Source organism: Diorhabda sublineata, chromosome 2, assembly GCF_026230105.1.
Source record: "Diorhabda sublineata isolate icDioSubl1.1 chromosome 2, icDioSubl1.1, whole genome shotgun sequence".
NCBI lineage: Eukaryota > Metazoa > Arthropoda > Insecta > Coleoptera > Chrysomelidae > Diorhabda > Diorhabda sublineata.
The window spans coordinates 12,669,645-12,687,702 of NC_079475.1; the positions used below are offsets into that span (position 1 = coordinate 12,669,645).

Sequence of the window (18,058 nt, forward strand, 5' to 3'; positions counted from 1 at the left end):
GATTTTTTTCTGGATCTGCTAAAGAAACCTTGCGAGTCCTTTATAAGTGCGAGGTTCACTTCATTACGCCCAGCTATCCAGTAATTGTTTTATTAAAAATTTTATACAGTATGTCTCATTTAAAATACAGTCAGTTTTATGAAGGAAATTGATTTTTTTCTGGGTCTCCTGAAGAAACCTGGCGAGTCCTTTATAAGTGCGAGGTTCACTTCATTACGCCCAGCTATACAGTAATTTTTTTATTAAAATTTTTATACAGTATGTTACATTCCAAATACAGTCAGTTTTACGAAGGAAATTGATTTTTTTCTGGATCTGCTAAAGAAACCTTGCGAGTCCTTTATAAGTGCGAGGTTCACTTCATTACGCCCAGCTATCCAGTAATTGTTTATTAAAAATTTTATACAGTATGTTACATTCCAAATACAGTCAGTTTTACGAAGGAAATTGATTTTTTTCTGGATCTGCTAAAGAAACCTTGCGAGTCCTTTATAAGCGTGAGGTTCACTTCATTACGTCCAGCTATCCAGTAATTGTTTTATTAAAAATTTTATACGGTATGTTACATTCCAAATACAGCCAGTTTTACGAAGGAAATTGATTTTTTTCTGGATCTGCTAAAGAAACCTTGCGAGTCCTTTATAAGCGCGAGGTTCACTTCATTACGCCCAGCTATCCAGTAATTGTTTTAATAAAAATTTTATACAGTATGTTACATTCCAAATACAGCCAGTTTTACGAAGGAAATTGATTTTTTTCTGGATCTGCTAAAGAAACCTTGCGAGTCCTTTATAAGCGCGAGGTTCACTTCATTACGCCCAGCTATCCAGTAATTGTTTTATTAAAAATTTTATACAGTATGTTACATTCCAAATATAGCCAGTTTTACGAAGGAAATTGATTTTTTTCTGGATCTGCTAAAGAAACCTTGCGAGTCCTTTATAAGTGCGAGGTTCACTTCATTACGCCCAGCTATCCAGTAATTGTTTTGTTAAAATTTTTATACATTATGTTACATTCCAAATACAGTCAGTTTTACGAAGGAAATTGATTTTTTTCTGGATCTGCTGAAGAAACCTTGCGAGTCCTTTATAAGCGTGAGGTTCACTTCATTACGCCCAGCTATCCAGTAATTGTTTTGTTAAAATTTTCATACATTATGTTACATTCCAAATACAGTCAGTTTTACGAAGGAAATTGATTTTTTTCTGGATCTGCTAAAGAAACCTTGCGAGTCCTTTATAACTGCGAGGTTCACTTCATTACGCCCAGCTATCCAGTAATTGTTTTGTTAAAATTTTTATACATTATGTTACATTCCAAAACAGTCAGTTTTACGAAGGAAATTGATTTTTTTCTGGATCTGCTAAAGAAACCTTGCGAGTCCTTTATAAGCGTGAGGTTCACTTCATTACGCCCAGCTATCCAGTAATTGTTTTATTAAAAATTTTATACGGTATGTTACATTCCAAAACAGTCAGTTTTACGAAGGAAATTGATTTTTTTCTGGATCTGCTAAAGAAACCTTGCGAGTCCTTTATAACTGCGAGGTTCACTTCATTACGCCCAGCTATCCAGTAATTGTTTTGTTAAAATTTTTATACATTATGTTACATTCCAAAACAGTCAGTTTTACGAAGGAAATTGATTTTTTTCTGGATCTGCTAAAGAAACCTTGCGAGTCCTTTATAAGTGCGAGGTTCACTTCATTACGCCCAGCTATCCAGTAATTGTTTTATTAAAAATTTTATACAGTATGTTACATTCCAAATACAGCCAGTTTTACGAAGGAAATTGATTTTTTTCTGGATCTGCTAAAGAAACCTTGCGAGTCCTTTATAAGTGCGAGGTTCACTTCATTACGCCCAGCTATCCAGTAATTGTTTTATTAAAAATTTTATACAGTATGTTTCATTCAAAATACAGTCAGTTTTACGAAGGAAATTGATTTTTTTCTGAATCTGCTAAAGAAACCTGGCGAGTCCTTTATAAGTGCGAGGTTCACTTCATTACGCCCAGCTATCCAGTAATTGTTTTATTAAAAATTTTATACAGTATGTCTCATTTAAAATACAGTCAGTTTTATGAAGGAAATTGATTTTTTTCTGGGTCTCCTGAAGAAACCTGGCGAGTCCTTTATAAGTGCGAGGTTCACTTCATTACGCCCAGCTATACAGTAATTTTTTTATTAAAATTTTTATACGGTATGTTACATTCCAAATACAGCCAGTTTTACGAAGGAAATTGATTTTTTTCTGGATCTGCTAAAGAAACCTTGCGAGTCCTTTATAAGTGCGAGGTTCACTTCATTACGCCCAGCTATCCAGTAATTGTTTTGTTAAAATTTTTATACATTATGTTACATTCCAAATACAGTCAGTTTTACGAAGGAAATTGATTTTTTTCTGGATCTGCTAAAGAAACCTTGCGAGTCCTTTATAAGCGTGAGGTTCACTTCATTACGCCCAGCTATCCAGTAATTGTTTTGTTAAAATTTTTATACATTATGTTACATTCCAAATACAGTCAGTTTTACGAAGGAAATTGATTTTTTTCTGGATCTGCTAAAGAAACCTTGCGAGTCCTTTATAAGCGTGAGGTTCACTTCATTACGCCCAGCTATCCAGTAATTGTTTTATTAAAAATTTTATACGGTATGTTACATTCCAAATACAGCCAGTTTTACGAAGGAAATTGATTTTTTTCTGGATCTGCTAAAGAAACCTTGCGAGTCCTTTATAAGTGCGAGGTTCACTTCATTACGCCCAGCTATCCAGTAATTGTTTTATTAAAAATTTTATACAGTATGTTACATTCCAAATACAGCCAGTTTTACGAAGGAAATTGATTTTTTTCTGGATCTGCTAAAGAAACCTTGCGAGTCCTTTATAAGCGCGAGGTTCACTTCATTACGCCCAGCTATCCAGTAATTGTTTTATTAAAAATTTTATACAGTATGTTACATTCCAAATACAGCCAGTTTTACGAAGGAAATTGATTTTTTTCTGGATCTGCTAAAGAAACCTTGCGAGTCCTTTATAAGTGCGAGGTTCACTTCATTACGCCCAGCTATCCAGTAATTGTTTTATTAAAAATTTTATACAGTATGTTTCATTCAAAATACAGTCAGTTTTACGAAGGAAATTGATTTTTTTCTGAATCTGCTAAAGAAACCTGGCGAGTCCTTTATAAGTGCGAGGTTCACTTCATTACGCCCAGCTATCCAGTAATTGTTTTATTAAAAATTTTATACAATATGTCTCATTTAAAATACAGTCAGTTTTATGAAGGAAATTGATTTTTTTCTGGGTCTCCTGAAGAAACCTGGCGAGTCCTTTATAAGTGCGAGGTTCACTTCATTACGCCCAGCTATACAGTAATTTTTTTATTAAAATTTTTATACAGTATGTTACATTCCAAATACAGTCAGTTTTACGAAGGAAATTGATTTTTTTCTGGATCTGCTAAAGAAACCTCGCGAGTCCTTTATAAGTGCGAGGTTCACTTCATTACGCCCAGCTATCCAGTAATTGTTTTATTAAAAATTTTATACAGTATGTTACATTCCAAATACAGCCAGTTTTACGAAGGAAATTGATTTTTTTCTGGATCTGCTAAAGAAACCTTGCGAGTCCTTTATAAGTGCGAGGTTCACTTCATTACGCCCAGCTATCCAGTAATTGTTTTATTAAAAATTTTATACAGTATGTTTCATTCAAAATACAGTCAGTTTTACGAAGGAAATTGATTTTTTTCTGAATCTGCTAAAGAAACCTGGCGAGTCCTTTATAAGTGCGAGGTTCACTTCATTACGCCCAGCTATCCAGTAATTGTTTTATTAAAAATTTTATACAATATGTCTCATTTAAAATACAGTCAGTTTTATGAAGGAAATTGATTTTTTTCTGGGTCTCCTGAAGAAACCTGGCGAGTCCTTTATAAGTGCGAGGTTCACTTCATTACGCCCAGCTATACAGTAATTTTTTTATTAAAATTTTTATACAGTATGTTACATTCCAAATACAGTCAGTTTTACGAAGGAAATTGATTTTTTTCTGGATCTGCTAAAGAAACCTCGCGAGTCCTTTATAAGTGCGAGGTTCACTTCATTACGCCCAGCTATCCAGTAATTGTTTTATTAAAATTTTTATACAGTATGTTACATTCCAAATACAGTCAGTTTTACGAAGGAAATTGATTTTTTTCTGGATCTGCTAAAGAAACCTTGCGAGTCCTTTATAAGTGCGAGGTTCACTTCATTACGCCCAGCTATCCAGTAATTGTTTTGTTAAAATTTTTATACAGTATGTTACATTCCAAATACAGTCAGTTTTACGAAGGAAATTGATTTTTTTCTGGATCTGCTAAAGAAACCTTGCGAGTCTTTTATAAGCGCGAGGTTCACTTCATTACGCCCAGCTATCCAGTAATTGTTTTATTAAAATTTTTATACAGTATGTTACATTCCAAATACAGCCAGTTTTACGAAAGAAATTGATTTTTTTCTGGATCTGCTAAAGAAACCTTGCGAGTCCTTTATAAGTGCGAGGTTCACTTCATTACGGCCAGCTATCCAGTAATTGTTTTGTTAAAATTTTTATACATTATGTTACATTCCAAATACAGTCAGTTTTACGAAGGAAATTGATTTTTTTCTGGATCTGCTAAAGAAACCTTGCGAGTCCTTTATAAGCGTGAGGTTCACTTCATTACGCCCAGCTATCCAGTAATTGTTTTATTAAAAATTTTATACATTATGTTACATTCCAAATACAGTCAGTTTTACGAAGGAAATTGATTTTTTTCTGGATCTGCTAAAGAAACCTTGCGAGTCCTTTATAAGCGCGAGGTTCACTTCATTACGCCCAGCTATCCAGTAATTGTTTTATTAAAAATTTTATACATTATGTTACATTCCAAATACAGTCAGTTTTACGAAGGAAATTGATTTTTTTCTGGATCTGCTAAAGAAACCTTGCGAGTCCTTTATAAGCGCGAGGTTCACTTCATTACGCCCAGCTATCCAGTAATTGTTTTATTAAAAATTTTATACATTATGTTACATTCCAAATACAGCCAGTTTTACGAAGGAAATTGATTTTTTTCTGGATCTGCTAAAGAAACCTTGCGAGTCCTTTATAAGCGTGAGGTTCACTTCATTACGCCCAGCTATCCAGTAATTGTTTTATTAAAAATTTTATACGGTGTGTTACATTCCAAATACAGTCAGTTTTATGAAGGAAATTCATTTTTTTCTGGGTCTCCTGAAGAAACCTCGCGAGTCCTTTATAAGTGCGAGGTTCACTTCATTACGCCTAGCTACCCAATAATTCGGCAGTTTCCCGTTTTCAAGTAGTACTAAATAGAAAAAAATAGTATGCAATTTTAGGCCTATTTCCCATTTCTATGAACAAATTTAATATACAATAAGTTGACTATGCTTCCCCGCTTTTAAATATCGTTTCTTTTCCTACAGAAATCAGCCAAAATTATTAATTGCTCACATGTTCAAATTATTAGTCACATACGTTTTTGTAGTAACTATAGGTTGGTGAATTTCTATATCCCTAAATTCGTGTACAAAAGTGGCAATATGCAACACTGTTGCTGTTACGAGGACGTATTCTGATATCGCACTAATTATATGATAAAAGTATCCTCCGTCATCGGGTTTCCATTTAGTTAAATCTTCACCTAAAATAAATATAATCTAAACGATAGAACATATTCAAGGGCTGATCTGTTTCCCTCGCCTCTGACCCACTAGCAAACAAAAATTGACGAATTGACATTAAGGTTAGGTGGATTTTAAATTAATTTAATTAATTTTGAACCTGCTTGAGCGATTGTTGCTGTTATAATGGTGGACCTGCTACTAGGTGGGTTATGTAAGAAAGACTAGAAATTTTTTGCAGCACTCCGTTTAAAGATAATTCAATTGCTGAAATGGACCAGAACGAAAAACATTGAGAAGAATAATTCTAAAACATCGAGTGAAGATAAAGATAAAAAAAATAAAGTAATGAAAAAATAAGAGAAAACGAGAAAAGAAAAGTGATGAAATCATCATTCTGCTTGTGAAGAGGTGTAGCTACATAGATCTGCAAACAGAAGAAGTTCCTCATGGAGGCAAATCTAAGCACCATATTCGTATTTTAAAGTAGCTTACTACTCAAAATATAGCCAAGTGATTTGATCCAATTGATCAGTGTTCAATAGTACTTGCGATTAAAAAAGAAATTATGTAGCGTGGTCCATGATTGTTTGGCCTCATATAGTAAATAGAGTGCGTTTGCAAAAATCTTTAAGCACGCATCAGTGACAAGTCTCAATAAGCTTCACGCAAAGTTTCAACTTGCTGCTTAGATTCATTTCATTATAGTAGAGCTTGAAGACCACTCAGATAAGTTGTTTTTAGAAATGTTTCAAATTCATTTTCGCGCTGCAAATGAACACAAATCAAAAACAAAATGGAGGCTGTGTACAGTGACTTGTGTACATAGTTTTAAAAAATTAAAAGTTGTTTCGAAAAGGACGAGAATTATTAGAAATTATTCCAGCGCCTAAAAACAAAAGAAATTGCAGCATATTTTAAAAATTAGTGTTCTAAGGATCCTATACGAGTATGCAATTGTGACGAAATTTAATGCAAAGTGGGTGCCTCGAATCCTCAATTCAAAAGTGGCGTCGAGTAAAATGTTGTGAGCGATTTTTAGAGCTTTGCGCAAGCACCAAAATTTGTAATCCGATTAGTTGTAACGGGTGATGAAACTATGATCTTTTATGATGATCCGATATCCAATAGAGACTCCATAGAGTGGCAACGGAAAGGCGAGACCGTGCCACAAAAAAGCAAAAATCACCAAAAAAATAATGGTTACAATATTTTGAGACTTTGAGAAATCGAATACAATGAGAAATCGAATACAACCTTGAACTCTGACGTACCAAGGCAGTTGTATTAAAAATTAACGAAACAAGGAACGGAAAAATCAGCTGAGGTCCAATTCACACAGCTTCGCTTTCCAAGGCCACTGTACACGAATGTGGCTTTACAGAGATTGACCTCTCACCATATAATCCTGATCTAGTCCCGTACGACTATTTTTTGTAAAAGATTCAACAGCGACGATGAAATTAAACAAGCGGTTGACTCCAAAGATGCAGCATAGAAACTTTAATCAGACGTTTTGAAAAGTGCGTGGAATTAAAATATATTAAAAAATAGTCACAGTATGTATTTGTTATTAAAGACCTTTCTATGTTATACTAAGAACTCATGGACTACGCCACATATTTGTCGCCTTAGTTTCCATAAATTTGAAAAATAGTTTCATCGTTCTCTTACCTCTGAAGTTAATCATCGATATGTAACCACAAATACTTGTACTCATGAAGGACGCCGCCGTCAGTATTGTTAAAAATAATCGGAATAAATTTAGTATCTTATGACCTATTAGAGGAAACATCTTGAAAGATAATATCACCTAAAATGAAATATTTATATCATATGACCTCTTTTCTTAAAACTAGAAATCTTCGTATTTCTAGTATAGAGTTAATATTAACGATAGACAGAGCGGTCTGTAAGTTAAATTGTACTTTTGGAGGAGAGAGAAAGAACATCGATATACCCGAAGACATCCGCTTATAGGTTCCGGTTCTAGCGGAAATCGACTGTAACTTTGTTATTTTAAATAGGACACCATGTATATTAATACATTTTTGAAATTTACGTGAAATTTTAGTATACTTTTGTCTAAAACTTTTTCCGAAAAATGCATACTTTTTGAGTTTTTTTTGGAAAAAATTTGACCGTTGCAGACCCTTATAAATTATTTTTTTACGAGGTTACCCTTGCAGATATGAAAATGGTTTCTGTTCGTTTACTTTTAACAAGGTTAGACATATTTAAATCTAATTTGAACATTTTTTTATTTTATACAGGGTGTGTATAAAAAGTTTAACTTCATAAATATCAAATTTCTTTATTTTTTTAAATAGAACCACCCGGTTTTTTCTATTTTAATGATTTCAGGGGTAAAAATAAAAACAATTCATGTATACTTTCTTATACCTACCTATGTATCATCGTCAATCACATTGGAAACAAGAATAAAAAATTCAATTCAATCAAAATAATAAAATGGTATACGAAACCAAGTTGGTCCTCAAGATATTTGAATTTCAATTCAAATCATCCTATATTACAATAAAGATCAGTGAGTTTTGCTGATAGATCTATCCAATTATCAAATCCTGAATTTAGATGCTTAGCTATTCAAAACGGAAAAATTGCATTGAAAGAAAATAATTATTCGGAAAAAATGATAAATAACATATTCAAGAAAAGGATAAACAGATACTACAATCAATTAAAAAACCAAACAGGAATGAAATATCCATATGTACCACACAATGTACCATATTTACAAGCACAAAAATTATCAAATTATTTTAATAAATATTAAAATCTTAAACACCAAAAAAACAAAAGAATTAATATTTTATATCAATTGCCTTGTACTAATTGTGACGTTGTCTACATAGGTCAGACCTCCCAATATTTAGAAAATAGAATAAAAGATCATCAATACGATAAAAAAAAATTAAACTGCATTATCGAACCATGAAATATCAAAAACACATAAATTCAATTATAAAGATTTAAAAGTCCTTGGAACGGAATCTAATACACGAAAAAGAGATTTTTTAGAAATGGTTCACATTGATAAGAATGAAAAAGCTATAAATGATAAAAAAGACTTAAACAAATTTTTATTTTGATTTTATTCTTATTTCGATGTTCATGATGTAGGTGATCTATTGATTAATATGAATACGCAAATTGTCCATGTCAATTTCAATATTATATTTTGATTTAAAATTAGTCGAAACGTGAATTATTTATTAATTTTTTAAAAATTATTAAAAACAAACTAATTTTAAAACAGAAGAAACCTAAAATCAAAAACATTAAAATATCAAAAGGTCCGAGAAATAAGAAATTGAAGAAATAAATACTTAATTAGATATGTGTTCCTAGATATCAAACTGCCCTCGTATTTACAATACTGTATCAATATAGTTCTCTTTTTCTAGGATTTGAATGAAACTTTACAATGATTACAACTTACCTGAGACATTTGATATAAAAGTCCAAACCCAAAACATAAACTAGCTCCCATTAAATGAACTATAAATATTTCAGTCACTTGAAAATTTGCTACAATCAAAGTACCAAAAACACTTAATGTTGCTATATACAAACTATATTTATTCAATTTTTTCATGGGTCCTGATATGTCATTTTTTTCTTGTATCTCTGCTATATGCATATATCTGACGTACGAAATAATCCACCCTACAAATGAGATTAGATTAAATGAGCTATATGGTGGAAACGTAAACCCTTGAGAGTTTACCGATTTGTAAATAAAACGAAATACCAAAATTCGATAAAAAGATAATGGCAAATTATGAAGAATATAAATGAAGTATAAATTAGAATATGGATCGTTCTAATCAAAATGAAATTATTTTAATTAAATAGTGGCCCATCATTTTTGGCTAATTTTTGCCAGGAAATCAGCGTAGTGTGTTTATCAAGATATTTTTAAGAACGTTAACAACGTGTAATAACACGTACGACGATTTTAAATAAATATGCTGCCAGGGGACTGATGGCATACGCGTGGGATTGAAATAAAACCAAATATATATATATATATATATATATATATATATATATATATATATATATATAATAGACTTCTAACCTAACATAACCTGACCTAATCTAACCTAACCTAACCTAAACAAGTAAAGTAGAAGAGAATTGCTTATTTCTTGAGACTTAACACAACTAAGTTATCAGAAACAGTACAGTACGACCTTCTGAAGTTTTTGAAATGTATTACTACCGTGTGTGGGGAAAGTTAACCTAACCAAAATGGATTTCTTCACTATACTTTGTGCTGTAATTCTCCCTAAAATCCATCAGAATTACAGCATCTTTTTCAGTAAGTGACTCTTTCAATGATTTCTTTTGTGGCTCAAAACTTTAAGTGAATCATTCTCTAGTTTTTGTATAACTTCACCTATCGAAATATGATTTCCAGCCTTTTTTGGTTTTATAACAGTCCTGTCTTTTCTCGTTTTCGGGTCTGTTACAATTTCTCGCGGTGAAATCCTTTGTTTACATTCTATCTTCCGTAAATCATCAATGTCATCAATAAATTGAATGTTTTTTTTAGCAAACATAGCAGCTTATCTCCAGACATCCTTCTTTGTAACTACAACAACATAACTGGACTAACAGTTGGTATTTTGGGTACTTTCTGCATTGTATAAAGCGCTGATAATCAATTGTTTATACAAGCATGTATCTCTGTCAACTCAACTATTAAAGCAACAATCCAAAATTCTTATGCAGATTCTTCAACGTGTCTTATCTATGTCTTTTCTGTTCTCTGATTTTATTCTTCATAACGGATTCTTTCGTTCCTGCGGCGACTTTGCTGTATTTATTATCTTCCAAAAACTTCATTACTTTGTCCTTTAAGCATCATGTTTGTTTAGAAATATTTTTCTGCTTATTTGAGTCCCAAATTTTTCTATAAATCATTATTTTGTTTTTATATCTCCACACTTGGATTTAGATTCCTGTGGTTTTGGAGTTGTAGCGCTTCAAACCGTCGGAGATCTTAGAAGTGCTAACTCTTCAGATAATAGTTGATTCACCATCAGCATCATCGATCAAACTTGATGATGCTGGTCATATATGATTTTTGAGTAGAATTTCTGAAGAATTTTGCCATGTGATTCATTTTCACTATAGAAAGGGCTGCGGTGCATCGAAACAGACAGGGAAATATTTTTCTGCTGATGCGACTTCCAAATTTTTTATACGTCAGTATTCTCTTTTTATATCTCCAAACTTTCCTTCTTTCCACATCTGATCGTACCAGTAACTTCTTTGCTGCCTTTATTTCTTGACCATTATTAAGATTAGACAAATTTTCTGATATTTGTTGCTCTAAATCATCTCCGAATGGTTATTTTTTAACTACATCTCGACTAGTAGCGGGATCTTCAGCTAATCGAATCATCTTTGTATTAAGAATTAATTCCTTTGCTTTTTTGTTAGCCTTTCTAATCTTTTCTTATATTTTTTTTAAATCAGACTGTAATTTTTCAATAATTAAGTTTTTTGTCTTCATCTTTCTGTTTTTTTTGTTTACGAAGTTTCTTGGATCGTTCTCTAGCTATGATGAGTCTCAGTGTCAAAGTGGATTTAGATCCCTGTGGTAGTGGAGTTGGAGCGTTTGAAACTAATGGAGATCTTTGAAGTGCTAACTCTTAAGCTACCAGTTGATTCTATCATTTAGAACCATCAGCAGCATCGATCAAACTTAATGATGCTGATCATATATGATTTTCGAATAGAATTTCTGAGGAATTTTGCTATGTGATTTATTTTCACTATAGAAAAGGCTGCTATGCATAGAAACATGGAAGAGAAATGTGTCTTATTTGGGGCGAGGGTACTAAACGTAATTAGTTTTAATGTTTCCGTGGTAAAATAGTTTGGAATTATTCTAAAAAGGGTGATTATACTAAAAACTTGATGTTTGTCTGCCACATGAATAAATTTCACGGAATTTAATCAACCGTATAGAAATCTATGATGTTTTGGTTAAAACGCAATAAAATCATTTCTTAAGAGGTTAATAACGTGTTGTGGAAGCCGTATGAAATTAAGAAACTTGATCTAAGGGTGAATATTATACTGTAAATACAATTACATTTTCTGAATGAGAAAATTTCGTTTTGAAAACAACTTAACAATGATGAAGATGTCGATAAAACTACCAGAAAAATGGCAAAAGGATAAGGAATATAAAACCACGTATATGTATTTTCTTTTTAAGTAAATAAGAATTTTATTCAAAAATTAATAACGTCCAGATCAAGTTATTTTGAAAGTCGTATTATAACGGAAAAATGCCGCTTTAACAAAACACCTTAAATTACCCAATTCTAATGCCTACAACGGTCATTGTTTAACTAAACTTCTTGCCAATACAAGTGACAATTTACTTACACATTACAGCTCCTATAGAAACCATAATTCCAAATATGCAGCTTTCCGGAGCCCATGTACCAGTATCACTTATATAAGGTAGAATAGGTCTTACATGTTCTGTTAAGACTGAAACGGAGTATCTACAACAAAATAAAAAGTTTTTGAGGATATCACATATTTCAGAAAGTCATATGACTAATTAAGAAAAACATATTGTTTTTGCCATCAATATAATCTCCTTCAAGAGCAATACAATCATTTTAACGATTCTTTAACATCTCGTTGCCTTAAATTAACTTCAGTTTTAACAATTGTAGTAGTCACTGGGAGACAGATCTGGACTATATGGTGGATGAGGAGGCAATTGGAAGTGTAATTGTTTCAATTTAAACATCGTTGGCATCGACTTGTGAATAGGTACATTGTCTTGGTGAAAAGGTGTTGTTTTTTTCGACATATGAAGCCGTTTTCTTAGATTTTTGCATTCAAATGATCCAACAACTCGCTACTGATTGTCTCTCCCTTTTGAACATAGTCGATGGACAATATTCCATGCGCATCCCAAGATACTAGAGCCATAACCTTCCCGGCTGACTGTTATTCATCGGCTGTAGTCCACTCAGATGATGATCGTTTTGATTTGAAGTAATGGACCTATGTTTCATCAGTTGTCGCATGTCGACGCAAAAAATCTGATTTTGTAGGTATAAACATGGCCAAATACTGCTCTGAATTATCAATAAGTTGTTTATTTTGATCGACTGTGAGTAAACGCAGCTCATGGTTAAATGTTCATGCATAATTGATATCTTTAGAGTCAGCTACCTCAAGCAATTTCGATTTACGATTGGATATAACCAATTTGAGGTTTTTTTTTTGGAATAACCACAATAATTGGACGACCAGAACGTTCACCATCATCGGTATCTGTACAACCACGTTTAAATTCATCAAACCATTAACAAATGGATTTTTTAGATGGAGCAGAGTCCGAATAACACTTTTGAAGCCATTGCTGAGCTTGTACACTTTTTTTCATCAAGAAGCATTGAAAATTAACAGACGAAATTGTTTTGAAAATAACAGAAGTAGCTTCACTTGAATGACTGTCATTTTTTTCTGACTTATCAAAATGTCATGAAATTTTCCACATAGTCTTTTGAAAGTTGGTATTCCATAAACATCATATGGATTTGACAATGGCAATGCCATCTGTGTGTCAGTCATACGACTTATTAAGTGACGTAATACAAAGCAGCAGAAATTCAAGTCTCCCCTAATTGGATACGGAAAATTCTTAGCAATATTCAGTTCCTATTCCATCTAATAACAATAAAATCGTTATATTAAATCAGACGATTTGGTAGTTACTCAAAAAATAGTCTTATAAAAACAAGATAGGGAATTGCAACTACTATAATCTTATTAAGATCATATGCTGTTAAAATTTATAATAAAAATATTGATAATTACGTATCAGTTTAGCCAAACATTTTTTACCAAACAGGTCGCGTATAGAATTTTCTTATAGCAACTTTAATAAAATGAAAATGGGTATGTAGGGCTCTCAAGTTCAAATAGTCGTCAAGAAGTATCTCTCAATATTTCTGATCATATTGTGAGCAACCTCCATTTCATAATTCAGCTCTGATCGGATATTGGACTTAAGAGAGATAGAGACATTCGTTGGTTCAACTTTGGTAGGATAAGGAATGTGGTTTGTTTGAGTAGGCCCTGACATAGGAATAGCTCCTCTGCAGGGCTGGGGTTGTGGTGGTTTCGTTGGGATGTGTTTGCCTAACTATTTCTAGCGGGAGATTTTGGCCGAATGAAAAAGTTTTTTAGAGTTTTGTGTTTTTTTGTTTATTTTAAATTTAATTTGGGGTGGCTACAGCTGCGGCTGCATTATTCCCCATCGTCGGTCATTTGGCTGAAGAACCGGTTCAACAGGTTGCAGGGAAACCGCAGAAAACCTGCAACATATGGGACTTGACGAATAACAATGCACGTCTTTGATTGGATACCCAAAAAGCTGCTCTTCGGCGATTAAAGGATCATAGGTACCACCATGAATATAAAAACGTCACTTGCATTAAAAATTCAAACGATTGCTTGCATACATTCAAACGTAATTCAAATTCATAGAATATGGAGTTTCTACTTTATCTAGTTAGATTTTCAGTTAATTGCATTATAAACTACACTCAAATGAAATATTTCAGGAAGGAAATGTTGGGTTATGTACACCTAGAGGCAGTTACAATGTTGTTGTATAATTTTAAAGGCAGAGGGCTTGAATTTTTTTTTGTAAAGCGAACAGAAATTGAAATATTGAACAGACTGTATGTACTTATAAGTATTAGTTGAATGTCATCGAATAATTTTAAAGACTGTCATTGCTTGTATAATTTAATATTAAGTTGGTACTTACGTAATTATAACAGTGATTGGTAGCCAGAGTCCAAACAAGATAGGACATATGTATATCTTTTTGAAAGTCATTTCAAAATAAAGCTTTAACACTTAACACAAAATTGAAATTATCTTCTACCAAATTACATATTAATACCTAAATGACTATTTAATAGTTTCTTAATCTTCTTTAAATTTAATTAACTTATAACGTTAACCTTGCGGATTTCCTGCCATGCGAGATTATATACAAAATGTTAAAAAAAGTCTGAATTTACGTTTAGGAACGTTTATTTAGTTCTGGAGTATTTGTGTACATTGTGTTACTATGGTATTGCACATAAAAATACGTGATAAGATAAAAAATAATGGTTACAGTAATTGATATATTTTTTCAATTAACAATAACAATTTTTTGAGGAAAATATTGCATTTATCTGTCACATAGTATTGAGAATATAACCAGGAAAATATTCTCATTAATTCCTTAGATTTCCACAAATAGAAGGAATTTCATGTTAACTAGTGTATTTTAAAGAAACTTGTTGATGGAAGCTGAATTCGTTTATAGTACAGCCATTCAAATTTAAAATTGACCTAAACCTCGCAATTTTAAAGACCTTCATCGATCTTCTTGAAAATTTGGAATTAAGTTAATTTTACCCTCCTCTTCAAACCTGACTTGGTCGTAAAGTATGCTTTTTATTTTTATGGGGTGAAAAACACCCCCGACTCCAATAAATTGAAAACTAATGAAATAAAGCGGCAATGTGCTATAGTTATTTTCAAATATAATAAATGTTGATTGTTTTGTATCATGATTTTAATATTTTGATACTTTATACCCTTAAAAACAACCCCTCATACAAAGATTCTTTAAAAAATGTTGTAAAAAACATGAAATTTTTTTTATTTTTGATCATAATAGGAGAATTTTTTTCTTCAAGTATAAGAAAATTCAATATTTTTAATAAAGCAGCCACCAAAAACCACCCTTCAGAACTTTAATTCTCTTGTATTTCGAAACACACTAACGGTTACGCTGTAAACTATACTGCAGGTGTTCATCACGAAAGAGCCTCTCTTTAACTCAAATATAAATATATATATATTATTTTTTTGCATATATTTATACATGTGGGAATCCAGATATATAAATACAAAGGAGACATGTATAAAAGAATAAATACTCCAAAAAGATCAAAACTTAGACGTTTCGTGATTTTCCAGAATTATTTCTAGAAAAATGTACTTGGTTTTTTAATAATAACTCGGGTTTCCTTTAAACATTTTACATTCATCCGTACATCAATTTGTAGGGAATTTCATAAGCTACAAAACCATAAGAGTTGCAGCCCTTCTAGGCCCTTTTCTTCAGAGAAGTTATATGTTAAAGGGTAAAAAATACTCTAGTGTTTTATACGAGCAAAAATGTTCTGTAAAATAAAAGCTAAATTTTAGTTACAAAAAAATTCTTTCGATGATCCAATAGTTTTTGAGATATTTTGAAAAAATAGCGTTTTTTTTGAAAATCGAAAAAAAAATTTCGAGTTACTCAACTTATTTCCGCCATAACTCGCTTAATTTTCATGCTAGACGGTTTTATGAAAGCTCATTTCAAAGGTCTGAAAAAGTACTTTAAAAAACAATTTTTATGAAAAAATGATCGTTTTTCCGTTATTTGAGCTCAAACCTCTGCAAAAATTTATGAAAAAGAAAAAATTGGCTTTCAGTGACTTATAAGCTGCTGAATATTATTTAAAAAATTTAATTCCAACTGACTAATTTCATTTTTTTATAAGTTTCAATTTTAATATGAATAATTTTTTCCAGAAAATGCGTAATTTTCGAGTTTTTCTTGAAAAAATGTCGAAAAACGTGTTTTTTTAAATTTTCAATCGCGAATAACTCAGAAATTATTAAGTTAAATAAAAAATCTCATTCGCCATTTTCTTCATAAAATTCGATTCTCTATCGATTCCCAGTGTTATTGAAATTTTAAATTTCCACTTCCGAGTGGCATTCACCCCTGGGGTAGAAGCATACATTGGCACCAAATCAGGTTTGTAATTTGCATCATTTTTGAGCTTCTGTCAAAATTTCGAACTAATCCATGAAGGTCTTTAAAATAGCGAGGTGATTTGCTTTATTCACTGTACTATTACTTGGGTTAAGCAAAACGAAATGTCTCAAAGTGATCACAATCTTAACGAATTTGACGCTAGTTATGTTAACTATATTAGAGTGTCATCTGTAAAAAGAAGTAGGTAGATAACTACAAAGAAATCCATTTAGACAACGGAGACGTCCCTCAGATGGAAATAAATACTAGAAGGGCACAATTAATGATAAGCCACCCTACAACGATCATCATCTACAACTCTATTAATATTACGAGAAATTTATGGATAACTTTGTTCGATAGATCTCATCAAGACCCATCTCTGTGTGAAAAGTCATGATTATTGACGCATGAGCAGAAGAGTTCCTCTGGAAAAAGTATGCAAATGCATTATTTTCACGAAAAATCATAGATAAAATGATTAATTTAGTAACTTTTGTAGGGTTAGGTTTTATGATAAAAATGATTGATTAGCTTACTTCTTCACAGAAACGTCCGTCAATCATAATGACTTTTCACACACAGATCTTGAGATCTATAAAACAAAGTTATCAATGGTTCGATATATGTAACCTTTCTGAGATAATTGCTACTTCCGTTATCTCCGGAAGTAAATGTTTCCGCATAAAATAGATATGATAAATCGATTTCTCGTATCATAATAGTCTATGTATATAGTTTCATGATGATCGTCGTGGAGTGGCTTATCATACCACAAGAAGTTCAGGAAATTGCTGGTTCAATGTTTTGGAAAAAAAATTTCCATTCTGTTTAATTTGATTTTGAATAAAACGATGAGGTCGTTTTTTTATTCCAAGGATTCTTTTTGGACTTATTAGATAGATTAATTATAAACATAAGTTGTTCACTCCTATTCTAATTCTAAAATTAAATTATTGAAATGCAAAAAAATTAATTAACAATTCTAATAAGCTCATCTAAATGTAATGAATATAAAATATAATTATAAATGTTACTCCAATCCTATTCCAATGATTTTGTATATTCGTAAACAAATGCATAGTTTCTATTATTTAATTAATGCTGTCTTATTTTTTATCGTATAAGCATATCATTAAATACACAATAAATTAATACACACATATTAAATAAACCTCTATTATAATTTCCAAAATATATTCTGCTAATGTCTCGACGAATATTGAATTATGAGTACATCTCCCCTGAAGAGCGTGATTTCAATCGACATTTTTGTCCCCAATGGCTCGCAATTGCAAGGAGATGATGTAACTACTGACTAGTTTCAACGTTATTACGTCTCATCAGAGCAGTTTAACAGCTTCGAGCTTGAGACTTGGACTGAAGACAACGTCAAAGAGAGTTGCCATTTGAAAAACGCAAAATACATTTTCGAAATATTGCATTTAGAAATTATATCAGAGGTGACTAGTAGAAACCTTTATTTTGATACATTT

General features: G+C 31.8%; 1 protein-coding gene across 2 annotated transcripts; it reads right to left on the bottom strand.

Annotated features, from left to right (window-relative positions):
• Positions 1 to 3,980: 3,980 nt before the first annotated feature.
• On the bottom strand, positions 3,981 to 15,755 carry LOC130453244 (DNA damage-regulated autophagy modulator protein 2-like). Of its 2 annotated transcripts, XM_056792874.1 has the most exons (6): positions 14,520 to 15,755; positions 12,107 to 12,228; positions 9,138 to 9,364; positions 7,349 to 7,487; positions 5,529 to 5,694; positions 5,082 to 5,470 (listed from the first exon to the last, which is right to left on the bottom strand). In XM_056792874.1, the coding sequence occupies exons 1-6, from the start codon at positions 14,588 to 14,590 to the stop codon at positions 5,452 to 5,454; spliced, it is 744 nt and encodes a 247-aa protein (XP_056648852.1). In that variant the 5' UTR covers positions 14,591 to 15,755; the 3' UTR covers positions 5,082 to 5,451. The 2 variants fall into 2 exon arrangements, with proteins under 2 accessions (XP_056648851.1, XP_056648852.1); XM_056792873.1 differs by having other exon boundaries at positions 3,981 to 5,694.
• Positions 15,756 to 18,058: the final 2,303 nt, after the last annotated feature.

Excerpts from the sequence above, each read along its gene's own strand:
- LOC130453244 (XM_056792873.1), bottom strand. The coding sequence starts at position 14,590 with ATGACTTTCAAAAAGATATACATATGTCCTATCTTGTTTGGACTCTGG. Across the intron at positions 12,229-14,519 it reads CCAATCACTGTTATAATTAC|ATACTCCGTTTCAGTCTTAA; the intron begins GTAAGTACCAAC and ends ATTTTGTTGTAG. Across the intron at positions 7,488-9,137 it reads TTTTATATCAAATGTCTCAG|GTGATATTATCTTTCAAGAT; the intron begins GTAAGTTGTAAT and ends ATTTCATTTTAG.